Source organism: Carcharodon carcharias, chromosome 1, assembly GCF_017639515.1.
Source record: "Carcharodon carcharias isolate sCarCar2 chromosome 1, sCarCar2.pri, whole genome shotgun sequence".
Classification (NCBI taxonomy): domain Eukaryota; kingdom Metazoa; phylum Chordata; class Chondrichthyes; order Lamniformes; family Lamnidae; genus Carcharodon; species Carcharodon carcharias.
In genome coordinates, this window is record NC_054467.1 from 69340448 (window position 1) to 69362490 (window position 22043).

General features: G+C 42.8%; 1 protein-coding gene across 2 annotated transcripts in view; it reads right to left on the reverse strand.

Annotated features, from left to right (window-relative positions):
- The window catches only part of gatb (glutamyl-tRNA(Gln) amidotransferase, subunit B), a 101158-nt gene that overhangs the window by 30357 nt on the left and 48758 nt on the right, over positions 1-22043 (reverse strand). For both annotated transcript variants that reach the window (XM_041201914.1, XM_041201922.1), the window contains exons 8-9: positions 11021-11065; positions 9528-9717 (exon numbers count right to left, since the gene is read on the reverse strand). In XM_041201914.1, the coding sequence (XP_041057848.1) occupies positions 9528-9717; positions 11021-11065 (235 nt within the window). The remainder of the gene's footprint in view (positions 1-9527; positions 9718-11020; positions 11066-22043) is intronic.

Sequence of the window (22043 nt, forward strand, 5' to 3'; positions counted from 1 at the left end):
GTCAGATGGGCTAATCAGTAGCAAATGGATTTTAATCCGGATAAGTGTGGGGTGATGCACATGGGCAGGACAAACAAGGCACGGGAATACACGATGAATGGAAGGACCCTAGGAAGTACCGAGGATCAGAGGGACCTTGGTGTGCATGTCCACGGTCCCTTAAGGTAGTAGGACAGGTAGATAAGGTGGTTAAGAAGGCATATGGGATACTTGCCTTTCTTAGCCAAGGCATAGAATATAAGAGCAGGGAGGTTATGCTGGAACTGCATAAAACGCTGATTAGGCCACAGCTAGGTACTGCTTGCAGTTCTGGAATCTGCATTATAGGAAGGATGTGATTGCACTAGAGACGAGTGCAGAGGAGATTTACCAAGATGTTGCTTGGGCTGGAGAATTTTAGTTATGAGGAGAGGTTGGATAGACTGGGGTTATTTGCCCTGGAGCAGAGGAGATTGAGTGGGGAACATGATTGAAATATATAAGAATATGAGGGGCATAGATAGGGTAGACAGGAAGGAACTTTTCCCCTTGGTGGAGGGATCAATAACCAGGGGACATAGATTTAAGGTAAGGGGCAGGAGGTTTAGAGGGGATGGGAGGAAGAATTTTTTCGCCCAGAGGGTAGTGGGAATCTGGAACTCACTGCCTGAAAGGGTGGCAGAGGCAGAAACCCTCATTACACTTAACAAGTATTTGGATGCACATTTGCGATACTATGGCATACAAGGCTATGGGCCTAGTGCTGGGAAAAAACGATTACAATAGTTAGGTACTTGTTTGACTGGTGCAGACTCAATGGGCCGAAGGGCCTTTTTCTGTGCTGTAGACCTCTATGACATTTTAGGAAAGATGTGAAGTTCCTTGAGAAGGTGAAGAGGAGATTTATCAGAATGATTATAGGGATGGGGGTTTTAGTGGCAAGGCTGGAATTATTGTTGGAGCAAATGAGATTGAAGGGAAATTTGACAGAGGTGTACAAGATTATGACAGGCTTAGATGAGGTAGAGAAGGAAAAACTTCCTATTAGCTGATGGTACAAGGACTAGGGGACACAGATTTAAGATCTTGGGCAAGATGTGCAGGGGGAATATAAGGAAGGATGTTTTTACACAGCGAGTGGTAATGACATGAAAGTCACTGCACAAGGATGATGGAAGTGGAAACAATCAACGATTTCAAATGGAAACTGGATGGGAACTTGAAGGAAATAAATTGGCAGGGCTACATGGACTGAGCAGAGTAGGACTGACTGGATTGATCCACTGAGACCCAGCATGGAACTATTTTCAAAATTGATTTATAGGATGTGGGTGTCACTGGCTTGGCTGGAATTTAATGCCCACCTCCAATTGCCCTTGAGAAGATGGTGGTGAGCAGCCTTATTGAACCGCTGCCGTCCATATGGTGTAGGTACGCCCACAGTGCTGTTAGGGAGGGGTTTTGATCCAGTGACAGTGAAGGAACAGTGATATATTTCCAAGTAAGGATGGTGAGTGGGTTGGAGGGGAACTTCCAGGTGGTGGTGTTCCCATGTATCTGCTGCCCTTGAGCTTCTAGGTGGTAGCAGTCATGGGTTTAGAAATTGCTGCCTAAGGAGTCTTGGTGAGTTTCTGCAGTGCATCTTGTAGATGGTACACACCGCTGTCACTGTTTGTCGGTGGTGGGGGGAGCAATGTTTATGGAAGCGGTGCCTATCAAGTGGGCTGCTTTGTCCTGGATGGTATCAAGCTTCTCAAGTGTTGTTGGAGCTGCACTCACCCAGGCAAGTAGAGAATATTTCTGCTGAGAGGACTTTAAACTAAAATGGGGGTAGGGTTCTGGAGAGGGGATACATCGGCTAACAAAGCAAAAGGATGTGGCAGCATTGCAGGGCAGCTATTTAGCTATTGATACCCTGAGTGTGACAGGAAGGGACAGAGTGCCCAAACATAAAAAAAACCACAGCAAATAGGTTCAAAGTGGGGAATAAATGGTAAAAAGGCAAAATTGATGGCTTTTTACTTCAATGCGCGTAGTATTCGGAACAAAATTAATTAATTTACAGCACAAGTAGAGGTTAATGGGTGTGATCTTATAGCCATTACAGAGGCGTGGTTACAAGGAGATCAAAGTTGGGAATTAAATATTCAGAGGTATGTGATTTTTCGAAAGGACAGGCAGGAAGGAAAGGGTGGTGGGGTAGCTTTGCTAGTATGAGATGGAATAAGTACGATAGCAAGAAATGATCTAGGATCGGCAGATATAGAATCTATATGGGTGGAGGTAAGAAATAACAAGGGGAAGAAGGCATTGGTGGGAGTAGTCGGAAGGCCCCCCGAACAGTAGCTATACTGTAGGACAGAGAATAAATCAGGAGATAGTGAGGGCATGTAAAAAAAAGCGATACATTACTTATGGGTGACTTTAATCGTCATGTAGATTGGGAAAATCAAAATGGCAGAGGTAGCCGCAACCAAGAATTCAGGACAGTTTCTTAGAACAATTTGTTGTGGATCCAACCAGGGATCAGGCTATTTTGGATCTCGTAATGTGTAATGAGGCAGGTTTAATAAATGATCTCAGAGTAAAAGATCCCCTTTGAAACAGTGATCATAACATAGTAGAATTTAGCATTCAGTTTGAGAGAGAGAAACTTGAGTTGGACTTAAATAAAGGTAATTAAAAAGGAATGAGGGTAGAGTTGGCTGGAGTGGACTGGGAAAGGAGTTTAGCAGAAAAGATAGTTGATGAACAATGGCAGATCTTTAAGAAAATAGTTCATGATTCACAACAAACATGTATCCCAGTGAGAAAGGATTCTAGGAAGGTGATAAATCAACTACGGTTAACCAAGGAACTTAAGGATAGTATCAAATTGAAAGAAAAAACATACAATGTGAAAAAGATTAGTGGTAAGCCAGAGGGATGGAAAAGTTTTAAATACCAACAGAAGATGACCAAGAAAATAATAAAGAGGGAGAAAATAAACTTTGAGGGTAAACTACCAAATAATATAAAAACAGACAGTAAGAGCTTCTTTAAATATATAAAAAGGAAGAGAGAAGCCAAAGTGAACATAAGCCCCTTAGAGAATGAGGCTGGGGAAATAATGAGGAACCAAGAAATGACAGAGGAATTGAATAAATACTTTGTATCAGTCTTCACAGTAGAAGACACTAATAGCATTCCAAAAATACTAAATAATCAAGGGGCAAAAATGAGGGAGGAAATAAATACAATAACTATCACTAGAGAAAAAATATTAGGGAAACTAATGGGGTTAGAGGCCGATAAGTCCCCTGGACCTGATGGGTTGCATCCTGGGATATTAAAGGAAGTAGCTACACAAATAGTGGATACACTGGTAGTCAGCTTCCAAGAATCCTTAGACTCTGGAAAAGTCCCAGAAGATTAGAAAAATGCCAATGTAACGCTCTTATTCAAAAAGGGAGGAAGACAAAAGACAGGTAACTATTTGCCAGTTAGCTTAACATCCGTCATTGGGAAAATATTAGAGTTTATTAGAAAGGATGTAATAACAGGGCATTTAGAAATGCGTAATATAATCAAGCAGAGTCAGCATGACTTCATGAAGGGGAAATCATGCCTAACAAATATAATAGAATTCTTTGAGGAGGTAACAAGCAGGATAGATAAAGGGGATGTAATAAATTTGGATTTTAAAAAGGCATTTGATAAGGTACCGCACATAAGGCCAAACAATAGGATAAGAGCCCATGGTGTTGGGGTAGTATATTAGTATGGATAGAGGACTGGTTAACTAATAGAAGACAGAGTTGCGATAAGAGGGGCATTTTCAGGATGGCAACCTGTAACTAGTGGAGTGCCACAGACATCAGTGCTGGGGTCTCAATTATTTACAATATATATTAATGACTTAGATGAGGGAAGTGAAAGTACTATCGCCAAGTTTGCAGATGACACAAAAATAGGTGGGAAAGCAAGCGGTGGGGATGACACAAAGAGTCTACAGAGGGATATAAGCAGCTTAAGCGAGTGGGCAAAAGCTTGGCAGATGGAATATAATGTTGCAAAATGTTGAGGTTATGCATTTTGGCAGGAAGAATGGAGGAGCTGAATATTATTTAAATGGAGAAAGACTGCAGAAAAGTACAGCACAGAGGGATTTGGGAGTCCTCGTGCATGAATCCCAAACAGCTAACATACAAGTTCAGCAGGTAACAGGAAAGGTAAATGGAATGTCGGCCTTAATTTCAAAGGGAATGGAGTATAAAAATAGGGAAGTCTTGCTAAAACTATACAAGGCACTAGTTAGACCACACCTAGAAAACTGCGAACAATTTTGGTCCCCTTATCTAAGGAAAGAAATACTGGCATTAGAGGCAGTCCAGAGAAGGTTCGCTAGGTTGATTCTAGGTATGGAGGGATTTTCTTATGAGGTGAGGTTGAGTAGGTTGGGCCTGTACTCATTGGAGTTTAGAAGAATGAAAAGGGATCTTATTGAAACTTAAGATTTTTAGTGGGCTTGACAGGGTAGATGCTGAGAGGTTGTTTCTCCTTGTGGGATAGTCTAGGACCAGAGAGCATAGTCTCAGAGTAAGAGGTTGCCCATTTTCAGACAGAGATGAGGAGGAATTTCTTCTCTGAGTGGGTAGTGAATCTGTGGAATTCTTTACCGCAGAGGGATGTATAAACTGGGTCGTTAAGTATATTCAAGGCTGAGATAGATAGATTTTTAATCAGTAAGGGAATCAAGGGCTATGTGGAAAAGGCAGGAAAGTGGAGTTGAGGATCATCAAATCAGCCATGATCTCATTGACTGGAAGAGCAGGCTCGATGGGCCGAATGGCCTACTTGCTCCTACGTCTTGTGATCTTATTCCAACACACTCCTGACTTGTGCCTTGTAGATGGTGCACAGGCTTGGGGAGTCAGGGCGAGAGTTACTCACTGCAGGGTTCCTAGCCTCTGACCTGCTCTTGTAGCCACAGTATTTATATGGCTAGTCCAGTTCAGTTTCTGGTCAATGGTAATCCCCAGGATGTTGATAGTGGGGATTCAGCAATGGTAATGCCATTGAATGTCAAGGGGTGGTGGTTAGATTCTCTCCTGTTGGATATGATCATTGCTTGGCACTCATGTGGCACCAATGTTATTTGCCATTTGCCAGCCCAAGCCTGTATATTGTACCTAGCTTGCTGCATTTGGTCAGCGACAGCTTCAGTATCTGAGGAGTCATGAATGGCGCTGAATATTGTGCATTCATCAGTGAACATCCCCACTTCTGACCTTATGATGGAAGATCATTGATCCTAGAACTGAGATGATTGACCCCCAACAACCACAACCATCTTCCTTTGTGCTAGGTAAGACACCAACCAGCGGAGAGTTTGTCCCCGGTTCCCATTGACTCCAGTTTTGCTAGGGCTATTTAATGACACACTCAGTCAAATGCTGCCTTGATTTCAAGGGCAGTGACTCTCACCTCACCTCAGGAGTTCAGCTCTTTTGTCCATGTTTGAACCAAGGCTGTAATGAGGTCAGAAGCTGAGTGACCCTGATGGAACCCAAACTGGAGAGTTAGCGTGCAGATTATTGCTAAGCAAGTGCCGTTTGATGGCACTGTTGATGACCCCTTCCATTACTTTACTGATGATCGAGAGTAGATTGACGGGGTGGTAATTGGCCAGGTTGGATTTGTCCTGTTTTTTGTGCACAGGACATACCTGGGCAATTTTCCATATTGCCAGATAGATGCCAGTTTTGCAGCTGTACCGGAACAGCTTAGCTAGGGGTGCAGCTAGTTCTGGAGCACAAGTCTTCAGTACCATTGCCAGATTATTGTCAGGGCCCATAGCCTTTGCAGTATCCAATGCCTTCAGCCATTTTATATCAAGTGGAGTGAATCGAATTGCCTGAAGACCAGCATCTTTGATGCTGAGAAGCTGTGGAGGAGGCTGTGATGGATCATCCACTCGGCACTTCTGGCTGAAGAATGTTACAAATACTTCAGCCCTACATTTTACACTGATGCGCTGAGCTCCTCCATCATTGAAGATGGAGATATTTGCGGGGTCTCCTCCTCCAGTGAGTTGTTTAGTTGTCCACCAACATTCACAACTAGATGTGGCAGGACTGCTGAGCTTAGATCTGATCCATTAGTGTGGAGACGCTTAGCTTTGTCTATCACTCGCTGCTTTTGCTGTTTGGCATGCAAGTAGTCCTGTGTTCTAGCTTCACCAGGTTGACAACTCATTTTTAGGTAAAAACAAAAAACTGCTGATGCTGGAAATCTAAAACAAAAACAGAATTACCTGGAAAAACTCAGCAGGTCTGGCAGCATCGGCGGAGAAGAAAAGAGTTGACGTACCGAGTCCTCATGACTCTTCAACAGAACTGAAGATGGGACTTCGTCTCCACTAGGACTGTGCGCGGTCTCTCCTACCAATACTGTCATGGACAGATGCATCTGCAGCAGGCAGTTAGTGAGGATGAAGTCAAGTATGCTTCTCCCTCTTGTTGGTTCGCTTACCACCTGCTGCAGACCCAGACTAGCAACTCTGTCCTTTAGGACTTGGCCAGCTCAATCTGTGATGGCGCTTGATGGGCCAAATGGTCTCCTTCTGTTTCATAAGTGACTGACTCTTGTGCAGTCTCCCACCTCGCAACCTTTGTAAACGTAACCTCAACCAAGTTTCTGTTGCCCATTCCATTTCTTAACTTGCATCAAGCCCTGTGCAACCAATATCGTGTTCACTGAAATACATTGCTTCTCTTCCTCACAATGCCTCGATTTCAAAATTCTCATTGTTTTCAAATCTTTCCAAAGCATCATTCCTCCCTAAATCTGTAAATTATTCCAGACCTAAAACCCTCCAAGATCTCGAAGATCCTCCAATTCTGTCCTCTTGTACATGCCTGATTTTCACTGCCTACTATAGAAGGCTGTGTCTTCACCCACCTAGGCCTGAAGACCTGCAACTCCTTCCTTAAACCTCTTAGCTATGTTATCCTCTTAAAATGCTCCTTAAAACCTACTTCTCACCTAATACCTCCTTATGTAACATGGTGTCAATTTTTGTTAAATGTGGTTGTTGTGAAGCACCATGGGACATTTTACTACATTAAAGGCATATGTAAATGCAAGTTGTTGTTTTAAAGAATCAGAGTTTAAAAATGTTATTTGTAAGGTACTATAATTAGCCTGAAATCCTCAGACAAAAGAGGGAAAATATTTGCATGCACAATGGATAAGGATAGAATAACATACGATACAGGAGAAGTCGGCCATTTGGCTCCTCAAGCCTGCTCCACCATTCAACAGGATCATGGCTGATCTGTTTGTGTTTTGAATTCCACATTCCCATCTACCTCCAACAGCCTTCGAGTCCCTTGCCTATCTACCTCTGCCTTAAAAATATTCAATGACTCTGCCTCAACCGTCTTCTGAGGCAGTGTGTTCCAAAGTCACACAATGCTCAGAGAATGCATTTCTCCTCATACCTGTCCTAAAAGGTTGACTTCTGATTTTAAAATAGTGCCCCCTACTTCTGGACTCACCCACTTTGTCAAGACTGTTCAGGATCTTTAATGCTTCAATCAAGTCACCCCTCACTCTTCTAAACTCCAGTGGAAACTCCCAGCCTGTCCAACCTTTCCTCATAAGACAACCCGCTCATTCCAGGCATCAATCTAGTAAACCTCCTCTGAACCACCTCCAAAGCATTTACATCCTTCCTTCAATAATGAGACCAAAACTGCACACAGTATTCAAGGTGTGGTCTCACCAAGGCCCTGTATAACTGAAGCGTAACAGCCTTACTTTTATGTTCAATTCCTCTCGTAATAAAGGATAGCATTCCATTAGCCTTCTTAATTACTTGCTGTACCTGCATACTAAATTTTTGTGACTCATGTACTAGAACACCTAGATCCCTCTGCAGCCATTCTCCGTTTAAGTGATACTCCACTTTTTTTATTCTTCCTGCCAAAGTGAACAACTTCACATTTTTCCACATTATACTCCAATTGCCAGATTTTTGTCCACTCGCTCAACATACCTGTCTGCAGCCTCCTTGTCCTCTTCACAACATCCTTTCCTACCTATCTTTATGTCATCTTCAAATTTAGCTATCATGCTTTTGTTCCCCTCATCTAAGTCAGTGATTTAAATTATAAAAAAAAATGAGGCCTCAGCACAGACCCCAATAGGACTTCACTTGTTACATCTTGCCAATCAGAAAAAGACCCATTTACATATACTCTTTTCTGCCAGCCAGCCAATCTTCTATCCATGCTAATATGTTACCTCCTACAACTGGAGCTGTATTTTCCCCAATAACCTTTGATGAGGCGCTTTCTCAAATGTCTTCTGGAAAACCAAGTACAGTACCGCTACAGGTTCCCCTTTATCCACAGCACGTTACTTCTTCAAAGGGCTCCAATAAATTGGATAAACATGATTTACAAAACCATGCTGAATCTTCCCAATTACCTTGTGTTTTTCTAAGAGCCCAGCTATAACCTCCTTAATGATTGATTTAACACCTTATCCACGACAGGCATCAAGGTAATTGGCCTATAGTTTCCTGTTTTCTGCCTCCCTTCCTTCTTGAATAGAGGGGTTATATTCGCTACTTTCCAATCTGATGGAATCTTTCCAGAATCTAGTGAATTTTCAAAAATTACTACCAACGGATCTACTACTTTATTAGCCACCTCTTTTAAGACCCTAGGAGACTTGGAGACTTGTTAGCCCGCAGCTCCAATAGTTTGCTCAGTAACACTTCCCTAGTGATTGTAATTTTCATCAAGTTTCTCTCTCCCCCTTCCACTTCCTGATTTACAGCTATTACTGGAATAGTTTTTGTATCCTCTGGTTTCCCCTGTAGCTGAGGAGTATACCAATACCAATTCAAACAGGTATCTTAAACCCGAACAATTTAAAAATATGAATTTTTAATGACCTGAATCAATAGGAATTGCAAACAATTTCATGGGATGAAATGCAAATCAAAAGCACAATCTTTCACATTTTGACTGAAGAAAACAAATATTCTGCAAACATGCAGCTTAATCCTATAATACTACAGCACATTGAGACACAAAGCACTTATGCATAAAACAGAACAGGTTGCATCTGCAAATGAAGACTGCCTTGTTTCTGTTATAATAGGGTAAATACTTGGCTGGAAACGTTCTACCAGTCTTTAATAAATTTAACCAGTGAATATGATTTTAAAAAGCATTTTCTTGTTGATTTTTTGAGTTTAGAATTTCAATTAAGCTACATTCCAAAAGTAAACCAAGCCTTGTTGAGCTCCTTATCATTGTCAGTGATCAAGGTAAGAGTGGAATTTAGAGACAGCCGTTGTTTCCATTTTTTAACAAACAGGAGATGGAATTTCCAGTGTGACGGCCAACTGATGTATCAATTAATCTAAAAATGAAGGCAATAACAGAATAAAATTCACTGTGTAGAATTATTCATGCTTCATATGAAACATGTATTTGTAAAAAAAAAGTTATCATACATTGTGAATCTCAACATCAAATGTAAGTACTCACCACTAATGTGAAGCTGTGTTCAGCAAGAATACCATACTTTTCCACCAGCCTTTTTCTCTTATCATTAGGTAGCTCAGGCAGCTGCTCACGAATATGGTCAATATTCACCACTTGTTGAGGATTCACATTAGGAGGGAAGGTTTCGTTGTCATAAATAACCAATGGAGGCAAATTTGGTTCTGGCATAAACCTTAAATATTTCAAAGATGTTAGCAAGTTTAAAGCTTTTTGGATTAATTTTCAAGTCTGTTGATCTTAAATAAAATAAATCTTTAACGGGAGGCTTAAAAAATTAATTTTGACTACAGTGTTTGGTCAACACCTATTATCAAATATTAAATGTCTATTTGTCTGCATATGCTGTTGTATTTTGTTAATCCTTCACTGTTCAAAATATTAAGACTAGTGCAACTTTTTTTTTTATTTAAGAATGTTACAGCATCCAAACATGTTGGATGATGCAGACAGATATGCTGGATGGCAAGTTCAATACTTCTGACTTCAAAGCTGACTGCAAATAATTATAAATTTCATTCTATTTCATGAATGAAATGTACATGAAGAAAAGCAGTCTAATTTTGTAGTAAAATTTTATTTGCAGAATCATTGGCTCAATGCTCGATTGCATGCCTTAGGCTTCCCACTGTTCTACATTCTAATCATCATGTGTCAAGAATATTCCAAGAATGAACATGATGAATTAATCTCTCCAACAGAAGTTTTTTTGGGTCCTATTGTTCTATTTTCTGCTATGAAGTCAGAAATATTGAACTTGCCATCCAGCATATCTGTCTGCATCATCCAACATGTTTGGATGCTATAACATTCCTAAATAAAAAAAAAAGCTGCACTAGTCTTTATGATTTGCTGTGAAACTTCGCTATCTCAATGACTTACCTCAGCTGCTAGCACAATAAAACTTAGCTAACAACTTTTACAATATTTTTCCAATATTACGATCTGAGTAGACTTATAGCAGCTCTGAAGCAGTCTATATTCCGGATAGTTGCCCCTCCCAGCTGAAAGAAACATGGGAATGGAAGGAAGTCCTAAAGATGAAAAAGTTTTTAAGCTCATCATTTGTGGCTTGGAACTGGTATTATTACTTACCATAAGAAATTTAATTTGGAAAAGAGCTGGAATACACCAAAGCCATTTCAGTAATAGGCTATACTATTTGCAACATATTAGCAATTCCCTCTTTTTCTGTGTGAAATATTATATGGCTGGCCTAAAAGCAAAATTTAAAATGTTCTTATTAATACATGTAGACCGCAAAATATGTAATAACTTACTGTGACATGTATGGCATTATTGGACAATGAGCTGCAAGGACAAATATCAACTCATTTTGAACCGAGCAGAGATTGAAATTCATGAGGATAACAAAGGGAAGTCTTTCTTTAGATTACCTTCACATGCTTGTAATGATTAAGGCAGAGTGGTGAGCTCAATGTAAATTATGTTAATTTTCTACAATTCATTCTAATTACCTGTAGTCTTGCTTTCCCTCTTTGTCTCTCATAGATATGGTGTGCCTGAAAATGATTAAAATAACACATTTCTATGAAATTAATGTCTGAGACAAAAGTGTATTTTTTTCTAGAAGCTATTACATTCATGTATACAGAATCATCCCCATCCATCAATTTTGCAAAATAAAATAACACAGCCATTTGGTTTGCTCATTTCCTAAAAAAAATCTATTTGGTGGGCCAAAAGAGTATTCTGGTTCTACAGTTATCATTGCATATGATGGAGCTTCCCACTCTGGAACAAGTAGCCCTTTCCCAATGGCTTCGTGGATAAGTACAGTGTGTGTGTGTGATGCTGAACCAGAAAGCTCCCAGGCTTCATCACTAGTCTGTGCTGAGCTAGCAGGTGTCAATGTGGGCACTGTAGCTACAATTTCACTGGATTGATTTGACGGTAGGCTCTAGGACAAGTAAAATGCAACCACTCCTGACCACTTTGAAGAAGCATCACACGGACTCAAAATATTAACTGTTTCTCTCCCCACAGATGCTGCTAGACCTGCTGAGTTTTTCCAGCATTTTCTGTTTTTACTTCAGATTTCCAGTATCCACAGTATTTTGCTTTTATTACACTTCTGATCACTACTAGAGGTAATTTCTCAGTCAATCACAGACATCTTCAAACAATCATGAAAGAAGAGCAGAAAATGAGTTTTAAGAAGTGAACCAACACAATTATTTGTAAATGAGAATATATTTTAAATTGGCCTTAGTCTATGACTAGCTTCTTGAATGACAGTAACAAATTGAGATATTAGGCACCAGTGATAATGAATGGGAAAGATTCTATATCGTTACTATTAAGATTAGCATTATTATGGTTTTGTCAGCATGATGAGGCTAAAAATGGAGTCTAACTAGTGCTGAGGCATAGAGGACAAAATTGAATAATTCTTGAAAAAGGGCATGAGGGTTATGATGCATGATTGACTTTGTGCTGCTTGCTCATTACCATGGCTGTACAGTGCAACCAGCACTAAACACACTGTTCATTTGCTAAACACCTCAAAGGGGTCCAGGTTTGCATGTGGCTGGCAACATTTAAAGCTAGCCGATTCCTCTTAAAGGGGATGTACATTCTGGCTGGAATAAATGCTGGAAGCAGCTGGGGAAGTGTGTCCAGCAGGAAGAACACTGAATAATGATGCTAACAGGACAGAGGATGCTCCAACGTTCTCTGACACAGTAATAATGGCCATTCCATCAAAGTCCTCACCGGAGTTCTCAGCAATAGTAGTCGAGTGATCCTCGATCTCTAACGAGTTGCATCTAACATTCGGAGCTTCAGCTCATCTTCGCACTACTGCAAGCCTCACACTGTTAAAACCTATGCATTTGGTAAAGTGGAGTTATTTAAAAATCCCAGAGGGAAACTTTAAACAACTGTCATAACTTATAATTTTAAGTGTTATGTTTGCGATGCGACTCTAAATTCAGGAATCAGACCATCAGTTCTTGAGGTTTTACATTAATCTACATGAAACATGTTATTAATTTACACAGGTTGTAATATATCTACACATGGCTACAAATTACTACTATAGTAACTTTTAACAAATTCACAAACTAATCTCGATTGAGGCAACAACTACCCATAGACTTAACCAAACACCAGACAAAGCATTTTCACCATACGAATTCAAAATGAGGTTCCTTTCACTTTGGCTCCTATGGAGAGAATTGCTGTGGAGCCAGTTGGAGGCTTACAGCTGCCTTTTGATCTCACATTGCCTCTGCTCTGCACACCCAAAACAGTTGTCTTGTTATACTTACCATTACGATTGAATGCAAATTCTCATTGTCTCACCAACCTCTTCGAACTCCACCTTTTAACAATTTTACTTTTCATAGTACCAATTTCATTAGTAATATAAACATATGGCTTAGTATCTGCTAGATGGGTGTCAAGTTTTCACCCCACTTCTTGAATGCTCTATTCAAAAAATGCATACGCATGCTATCTCTCTTACATATCAAAACTAGTGCATATCAAAGCACCCAGATTAGCTGGCTATAATCCAATTAAGACACACCCACGAGACTAAACCTCTATTTTAAAAGAAAAATATTTTCCAAAACATTATATACATTAATAGTTTCATGACACACATCCACATCTCAAAGCTTGCAAACATTGTCATCTATTCAACTATGACAGACATATCACCCAAACAGATTGAATCACACTCACCGACACACTGCTCTCTCTCTCTTCCAGGACAAGGTGGTCCAGAAACAGCAGCACCTAGCCGGCAGGGGACAAGCATGGTAGCATATCCTAACCGCACAGAGATGGTGGTGCTCACCGTCATCAAAGCAGCTGTCACTGAAGTTGTGGCCAGCAGCAGGTATGAAATCACGAAGATGACAGCATGCTCACAGCTAATCCTCCGGACATTCCATTTCTCCCTCATCTCACAATCTCTTCCGATTTATAATCTACAGATGACCAAAGCAGAGATCCAATGCTTTCCCCCTACTATCACTACACCTTATGCCTTTCTCCTTTCAGATACCAAGTACTGCAACTTGACCTGGCAGGGGTGCAGAAGCAAGGAGTAGAAGAGGAAGAAGGGAATGATGGTGAAACAACAGGTCTCTCACAATTGCAGTTTCCAACTCAGATAATGTCACTATGCATACTTTGGAACGTAGCTTAGAGGAAGGAGCTACGCATGGTTAGAACTGGACACAAGTGATCTGTAGCCAGGGCAGGAGGAAAGGGTAACACAGGTGCTACCTCACTGGAGGATGGGATTGCAAATGAGTACTGCTGCAGAGGGCTCTAACAAAGATTTTGATGGATCAGCTACAGAAAAAGGCTCGGGTTCTGAAGGACAGTTTTATTGGACTTGAAGGGTTAACTCTGTTTCTCTCTCCACTACCAGATGCTGCCAGATCTGCTGAGTTTTTCTAGCATTTTGTTTTTATTTCAGATCTCCAGCACCTGCAGTTTTGTTTGCTTTTAATACAGAAAAGGGCTGATAGGTATGCACACAGAAATGTTTGGTACATTTGCTGGCCTGGCAAAAAGCCTGTGGTCACTGTCCAGCAGCATGGAGGTAACAAGCATCAGACTTGCAAAGGGTTTTGTGCAGAGGTTGGAGCCCATTCTTTCCAGCATAGAAATGGTGGCCAACTCCATTATTACACTTGTGGACCTAAACACGATCCAGTTTCTAATGGAGATGACTCAGCCTGTTGCCATGCAACCTCTGGCTGCTGCCATCATGACTGCAGACGTGTGTGCAAAGGGGCTTGAAGGATGTCACAGCAATTGGTCCTCTAACATATTGCTAGGATGGCTGAGGTATAACCTTGGGGAATGGCAGCAGCTCTGTGAAGAATGAACCTTGTTCTCTCTCAGGATGATAGTGGTCACCTTCCCACCACTACCACTCTGCCAGTGTCTTTGTCCCTATCTGTCAGCCAGCCAACCCAGATTGCTGTCACTCATGCAGAGGGAGTGCAGTTTAAAGGCAAGGCTTTAGAGGCAGGGCTGCTTGAAGTTGTCCTACAAGGCCATCTGCAGTCCTCCCCAATAAAAGTCATCAGCATTCCAAAGCAATGCTTTAGCCACAGGGGTAGCACTATGTAGGAGCACTAGGAAAGGCAAAGACACACAGAAAGTGAGCACTTTTAAATGCACAAGCATGATCAGTTAATTTTTGTGTGGAATATTGGATAGTTTGATTGATAAAGTTGATTTGGAATGTTTGTTTTGTGCTAGCTTTTATTTCAACATTGTGACTAAAAGGACCCAGTGCTGGTCAGTAAGAGAGGGACAGTAAGATGTGAGCTTGTTGGTGAACAAAGAATTGGGATTGCATTCCTCAATGACAGTCAGATGAACTGATCATGTGCAACTCAGCAATAGAAGAGATGTGTTTACTGTCCCCTCAGCTGCTTGCCACATTTCTGGAGGCAAGGACTGTGCCTGCGCAGTGATAAGGTTGTCCTGGGTGCAGCAGACCATAATGAACTGCAAAATGCACGTTAGGCTGGTACTGCAGGACTCCTCCAGGGCAGTCAAGCCAGCAGAAGCATTGTTTAAGCATCCCAATGGTCTGCTTAATGACATTTTATGTGATAGCAAGGGTCTCATTATATGCATGCTGCCCATAAGTGCTGGTGTTGTACACTGGATCACGAGTCTGGTAGTTAGCGGATAGGTTACTGCTGAGCATCAGTTGTAACTGCCTTATGTCTTCTTCTCATGGTGGCTCAACTGTAGATGGTACAGCAAATTGCTACAGAATAAAGGCATCTTAACTGTTGTCAAGATACCAGGCATGACCTGCACAATGCATTGTGTATGGTCATACACTAGCTGGTCATCAGAGAAATGGAACCCCTACTGGTTGTGATACATCTCAAATTTAAATGCAACGTCTGCAAAGTGACATGTATGCAGTCAATGGCATAATACACCATGAGGAAGCCTGCAATCCTGGTGAAGTTGCATGCTCACTCCAATTGTTTCTCTCTGACAACTGTATTCAGTTCTCTTTGCATAAAGAGCTTCAATGGCTTCTGTTAGCAACGGTAGATAGTGAACCGAGAGATGTTACAAATAGCGCCCGCTCCAACATGGAAGGAATCTGACACAAAAGTTCATGGCCACGATCCTTATTTCAGCCATTGACAATACTGATCCTGTCCTACTGAGGCAGTAATTCTGCCTGAAACAGGTGGCAGATTTCAGTAAAAAAAAATTAGTGAAGTAGATATTGCACAGTGTCCCTCACAAGAGGATGAGATAGATGAAGACTCTTGTTGGGAAATGGCCTCCTGATAGCCCTTCTCCCCAGCCCTTCTCTCTTTCCTCCCTCTTCGAGCAGGTGTCCTCCTCTATTTTACCTCTGCTTAGTAGCCCTTTCATGCTACAGGCCAAAGGGGATAGAAGCTTTTGCACTTGTGACTGGAAGCAAGTGATCCAAGTAGAATGCTTTAAGTCAGAACAAAGGCCTTCACCACATGCCACACCACTGCCTTTACACAATAGCATCAACCATCAAATAGTTCTACTGACTCAGCAACAACCAGTAGAAATCAATCAGCCACCAAACTAAAAGCAGCTGATTAACTCTTTACACAGCACATTCTGCAGTTGAACATATGTGAGATTGAATGAACATGTTAGCTGGTGCATTCAGGTGAAAATACCATCACTTGGTCAAATCAGTCTTACATGGTGACTGACATTCCGATCTGCAACCTCCACAAATATCCCTAGCATTTGACCGAGTGTGGCATCAAGGAGCCCCAGCAAACCTGGAGTGAGTAGGAATCAGGGGGAAAACTCTCCCGTGGTTGAAGTCATACCTAGCAAAGACAAAGATGATAGTGGTTGTTGGAGGTCAATCATCTCAGTTCCAGGACTGAGGAGTTCCAGCAGGAGTTCCTCAGGCTGGTGTCCTAGGTCCTATCACCTTCAGCTGCTTCATCAGTGACCTTCCTTCCATCATAAGGTCAGAAGTAGGGACATTCATTGATGATTGCACAATGTTCAGCATCATTTGCAACTCCTCAGATACTGAAGAAGTCCATGTCGAAATGCAGCAAGACCTGAACAATATCCAGGCTTGGGCTGACAAGTGGCAAGTAACATTCGCGCCACACAAATGCCAGGCTATGGCCATCTCCAACAAGACAGAATATAGCCATCATCCCATGACATTCAATGGCATAACCATCGCTAAATCCTCACTGTCAATATCCTGGGGGGCGGGGGTTACAACTGAGCAGAAACTGAACTGAACCAACCATATAAATGCTGTGGCTACAAGAGCAGGTCAGAGGCTAGGAATCCTGCGGCAAGTAACTCACCACCTGACTCCTCAAAGCCTGTCCAATATCTACAAGGGACAAATCAGGAGTGTGATGGAATTCTCTCCACTTGCCTGGATGAGTGGCAGGTCCAACAACACTCAAAAAGCTTGACACCATCCAGGACAAAGCAGTTCACTTGATTGTTTGTAGGAGGTGTGCCATTCACTCCCTCCACCACTGACAAACAGTGGCAGCAGACTCATCGGCAGGGATTTAAGGGCTCACCCGATTGGGCATAATGGGTGGGAGGATGGAGAGAGAAACAGGCGGGAGTGCCCATTTCCAATTCCCGGCATTGGCAAATTGTCTGCAGTTCAATGAGGGAAGGGCCCAACATGGGAATCCCACACATTGGTGCTGAGATGTCAATTAGGCTCATTAATATGCCACTCGAAAATAATTATCCCTGACTCCACCAGGATTTAAAGGTGGCTCAGGGACTTAACGGCTCTTGAATGAGTCCCCTGTGCCTCTTTTGCACTGATGTGCTGGGCTCCTCCATCGAGGATGGGGATATTTGGGGAACCACCTCCTCCAGTGAGTTGTTTAATTGTCCAGCAACATTCACGATGGGATATGGCAGGACTGCTGAGCTTAGATCTGATCCGTTGGTTGTGGAATCACTTAGCACTGTCTAAGACTTGCTGCTTATGGCGTTTGGCATGCACGTAGTCCTGTGCTGTAGCTTCACCAGGTTGACAACTCATTTTTAGGTATGACTGGTGCTGCTCCTAGCATGCCCTCCTGCACTCTTCATTGAACCAGTGTTGATCACTTGGCTTGGTTGGAATGGTAGAGTGGGGGATATGCCGGGCCATGAGGTTACAGATTGGGGTCGAGTACAATTCTGCTGCTGCTGATGGCCCATGGCTACTCATGATGCCCAGTCTTGAGTTGATAGATCTGTTTGAAATTTATCCCATTTAGCACGATGGTAGTGCCACACAACGTGATGGAGGATATTCTCAATGTGAAGACTGGACTTTATCTCCACAAGGACTGTGCAGCGGTCACTTCTACCAATACTGTCATGGACAGATGCATCTGCGGCAGGCAGGTTGGTGAGGATGAGGTCAGGTATGTTTTTCTCTCTTGTTGGTTCCCTCACCACCTGTTGCAGACCCAGTCTGGCAGCTATATCCTTTAGAACTTGGCCAGCTCGGTCTGTGGTGGTGCTACCAAGCCTCTCTTGATGATGTACATTGAAGTCCCCCACCCACAGTAAATTCTGTGCCCTTGCCACCCTCAGTGCTTCTTCCAAGTGATGTTCAATATAAAGGAGTACTGATTCATCAGCTGAGGGGGGCAGTAAGTGGTAATCAGCAGGAGGTTTCCTTGCCTATGTTTGACCTAATGCCACGAGACTTCATGGGGTCTGGAGTCAATGTTGAGGACTCCCAGAGCAACCCACTCCAGATTATATACCACTATGCCACCACCTTTTCCGGGTCTGTCCTGTCGGTGGTGATGGTGGTGTCTGAGACATGATCTGTATGGTATGATTCCGTGAGTATGGCTATGTCAGGCTGTTGCCTGACTATTGTGTGGGACAGCTCTCCTTATTTTGGCACAAGCCCCCAGATGTTAGTAAAGAGTACTTTGCAGGGTCGACAGGGCTGTGTTTGCCGTTGTTGTTTCCAGCACCTAGGTCGATGCTGTCTAATTTCATTCTTTTTTAATGACTTTCTAGCGGTTTGATACAACCAAGTGGCTTGTTAGGCTACTTCAGAGGACATTTAACAGTCAACCACATAACTGCGGATCTGGAGTCACATGTAGGCCAGACCTGGTGAGGACGGCACATTTCCTTCCCTAAAGGGCTTAGTGAACCAGATGGGTTTTTACGACAATTGACATTGGTTTCATGGTCATCATTAGACTTTTAATTTCAGATTTTTATTGAATTCATTGAATTATAGAATCATAGAATGGTTACAGCACTGGAGGCCATTCTCAAGCATGCCAGCTCTCTGCAAGAATGATTCAGCTAGCCCTGTTCCCACCTTTCCCCTAACCCTGCAATTATTTTCCCTTAATGTATTTATCTAATTCCCTTCTGGAAGTCTCGACTGAATCTGCCTCCATCAGCCTTTCAGGCAGTGCATTCCAGATCATAACTAACTGCATAAACAAGTTCTCTCTCATCTCACCTTTGGTTCCTTGGCCAATTACCTTAAATCTAGGTCCTCTGGTACCCAACCTTGCAGAAATGAGGCAGTTTCTCTCTATCAACTCTGTATGTATCCCTCATGATTTTGAACATTTCTATCAAATCACCTCTCAACCTCTCTTCAACTCTACTCCAAGGTGAACAATCCCAGCTTCTCCAATCTGCTAACATAATTAAAGTACTTCACTGCCAGAACCATTCTAATAAATACCTTCTGCACCCTTTCTTAGCCCTTTGCATGCTTCCTAAAATGAGATGCTGAGTTGGAACACAACACCCCAGCTGTGGATGAATGAGTATTTTATAGAGTTTCATCATTAATTTCCTTGCTTGTGTACTTGATACCTCTATTTATAAAGTCCAGGATCCCGTATCCTTTCTTTAACTGTGTTCTCAACCTACCATGCCACCTTCAATAATTTGTGTATGTATACCTCAGATCTGTCTGTTCTGTTCCTATGACAATGCATCCATCCTCAGAGACAAATCAACTGGAATGAGATTTTACTGTGTCAATTATTAACAAAGCCATCTAGATGACTCACCAGAAATTCTACCTGATGACTGCCTGTTTTGTTAAGTGAATGATCAAGTTACATCAAAGTACATTTTGCAATAAGGTGATAAATTAGTTATGACTAACATTAGGAGGAACCAACTGATGCTCCATAGGGTGACCTCTGCAACAGGAGCTGCTTAGGATGCAAGATGCATAGTGGGCCATACAAGCCAGACAGCCTTACGTCACATCAACAATTTCCAGTTCCCTGGCCCCTACCGCTTCCTCTTCACCATGGACGTCCAATCCCTCTACACCTCCATCCCCCACCAGGATGGTCTGAGGGCCCTTAGCTTCTTCCTCGAACAGAGGCCCGAACAATCCCCATCCACCACTACTCTCCTCCGTCTGGCTGAACTTGTTCTCACGCTGAACAATTTCTCCTTCAACTCCTCTCACTTCCTCCAAATAAAAGGTGTGGCTATGGGTACCCGCATGGGCCCCAGCTATGCCTGTCTCTTTATGGGGTATGTGGAACATTCCTTGTTGCAGTCCTACTCCGGCCCCCTTCCACAACTCTTTCTCCGGTACATCGATGATTACTTTGGTGCTGCTTCATGCTCTCGTCAGGACTTGGAAAAATTTATTAATTTTGCTTCCAATCTCCACCCCTCCATCATTTTCACGTGGTCCATCTCTGACACTTCCCTTCCCTTCCTTGACCTCTCTGTCTCAATCTCTGGTGATAGACTGTCCACCAATATCCATTACAAACCCACCGACACCCACAGCTATCTCGACTACAGCTCCTCACACCCCACTTCCTGTAAGGACTCCATCCCATTCTCTCAGTTCCTTCGCCTCTGTCGCATCTGTTCCGATGATGCTACATTCAAAAACAGTTCCTCTGACATGTCCTCCTTCTTCCTTAACCGAGGTTTTCCACCCACGGTCGTTGACAGGGCCCTCAACCGTGTCCGGCCCATCTCCCGCGCATCCGCCCTCACTCCTTCTCCTCCCTCCCAGAAACATGATAGGGTCCCCCTTGTCCTCACTTATCACCCCACCAGCCTCCGCATTCAAAGGATCATCCTCCGCCATTTCCGCCAACTCCAGCATGATGCCACTACCAAACACATCTTCCCTTCACCCCCCTTATCGGCATTCCGTAGGGATCGCTCCCTCCGGGACACCCTGGTCCACTCCTCCATCACCCCCTACTCCTCAACCCCCTCCTATGGCACAACCCCTTGCCCACGCAAAAGATGCAACACCTGCCCCTTCACTTCCTCTCTCCTCACCGTCCAAGGACCCAAACACTCCTTTCAAGTGAAGCAGCATTTCACTTGCATTTCCCCCAACTTAGTCTACTGCATTCGTTGCTCCCAATGTGGTCTCCTCTACATTGGAGAGACCAAACGTAAACTGGGCGACCGCTTTGCAGAACACCTGCGGTCTGTCCGCAAGAATGACCCAAACCTCCCTGTCGCTTGCCATTTTAACACTCCACCCTGCTCTCTTGCCCACATGTCTGTCCTTGGCTTGCTGCATTGTTCCAGTGAAGCCCAACGCAAACTGGAGGAACAACACCTCATCTTCCGACTAGGGACTTTACAGCCTTCCGGACTGAATATTGAATTCAACAACTTTAGGTCGTGAGTCCCCTCCCCCATTCCCACCCCCTTTCTGTTTCCCCCTTCTTTTTTTTCCCAATAAATTATAAAGATTTTCCTTTTCCCACCTATTTCCATTATATAAAATAAAAAAAAACCCACTAGAGCTATACCTTGAGTGCCCTACCATCCATTCTTAATTAGCACATTCGTTTAGATAATATCACCAACTTTAACTTTAACACCTATGTGTTCTATTGTACTATTGTTGTTGACATCTTTTGATGATCTGCTTCTATCACTGCTTGTTTGTCGCTACAACCACACCAACCCCCTCCACCTCTCTGTCTCTCTATCTCTCTGCCCCCCACACACACACCTTAAACCAGCTTATATTTCAGCTCTTTCCTGGACTCGAACTCAAGTTCTGTCGAAGGGTCATGAGGACTCGAAACGTCAACTCTTTTCTTCTCCGCCGATGCTGCCAGACCTGCTGAGTTTTTCCAGGTAATTTTGTTTTGGATTTCCAGCATCCGCAGTTTTTTTGTTTTTAGCTCCAAGCTGATGCTGATCAGCATGACTTGAGGAATTTCTACAAAGCCCTGAAGACCGTGTATGGTACTCCGTCACGCAGTTACTCATTTGTTCTCAGCGCTGACTCAGAATCTTTTCTGATAGACGGGACAGGTATCAAAGAGCGCTGGGCTGAGCACTTTAGGGTATGCTTAAATGACATACACCATCAAAAATGGAGCAGCTCTAGACAAGCTTCCAGACTGGCCCAAGTGTGAAAACCTGGACAGCAAGCCTTCTGTTGTAGAAGTTGACAAAGGCATCAGGTCCTTACCCTCAAGGAAAGCTCCAGGA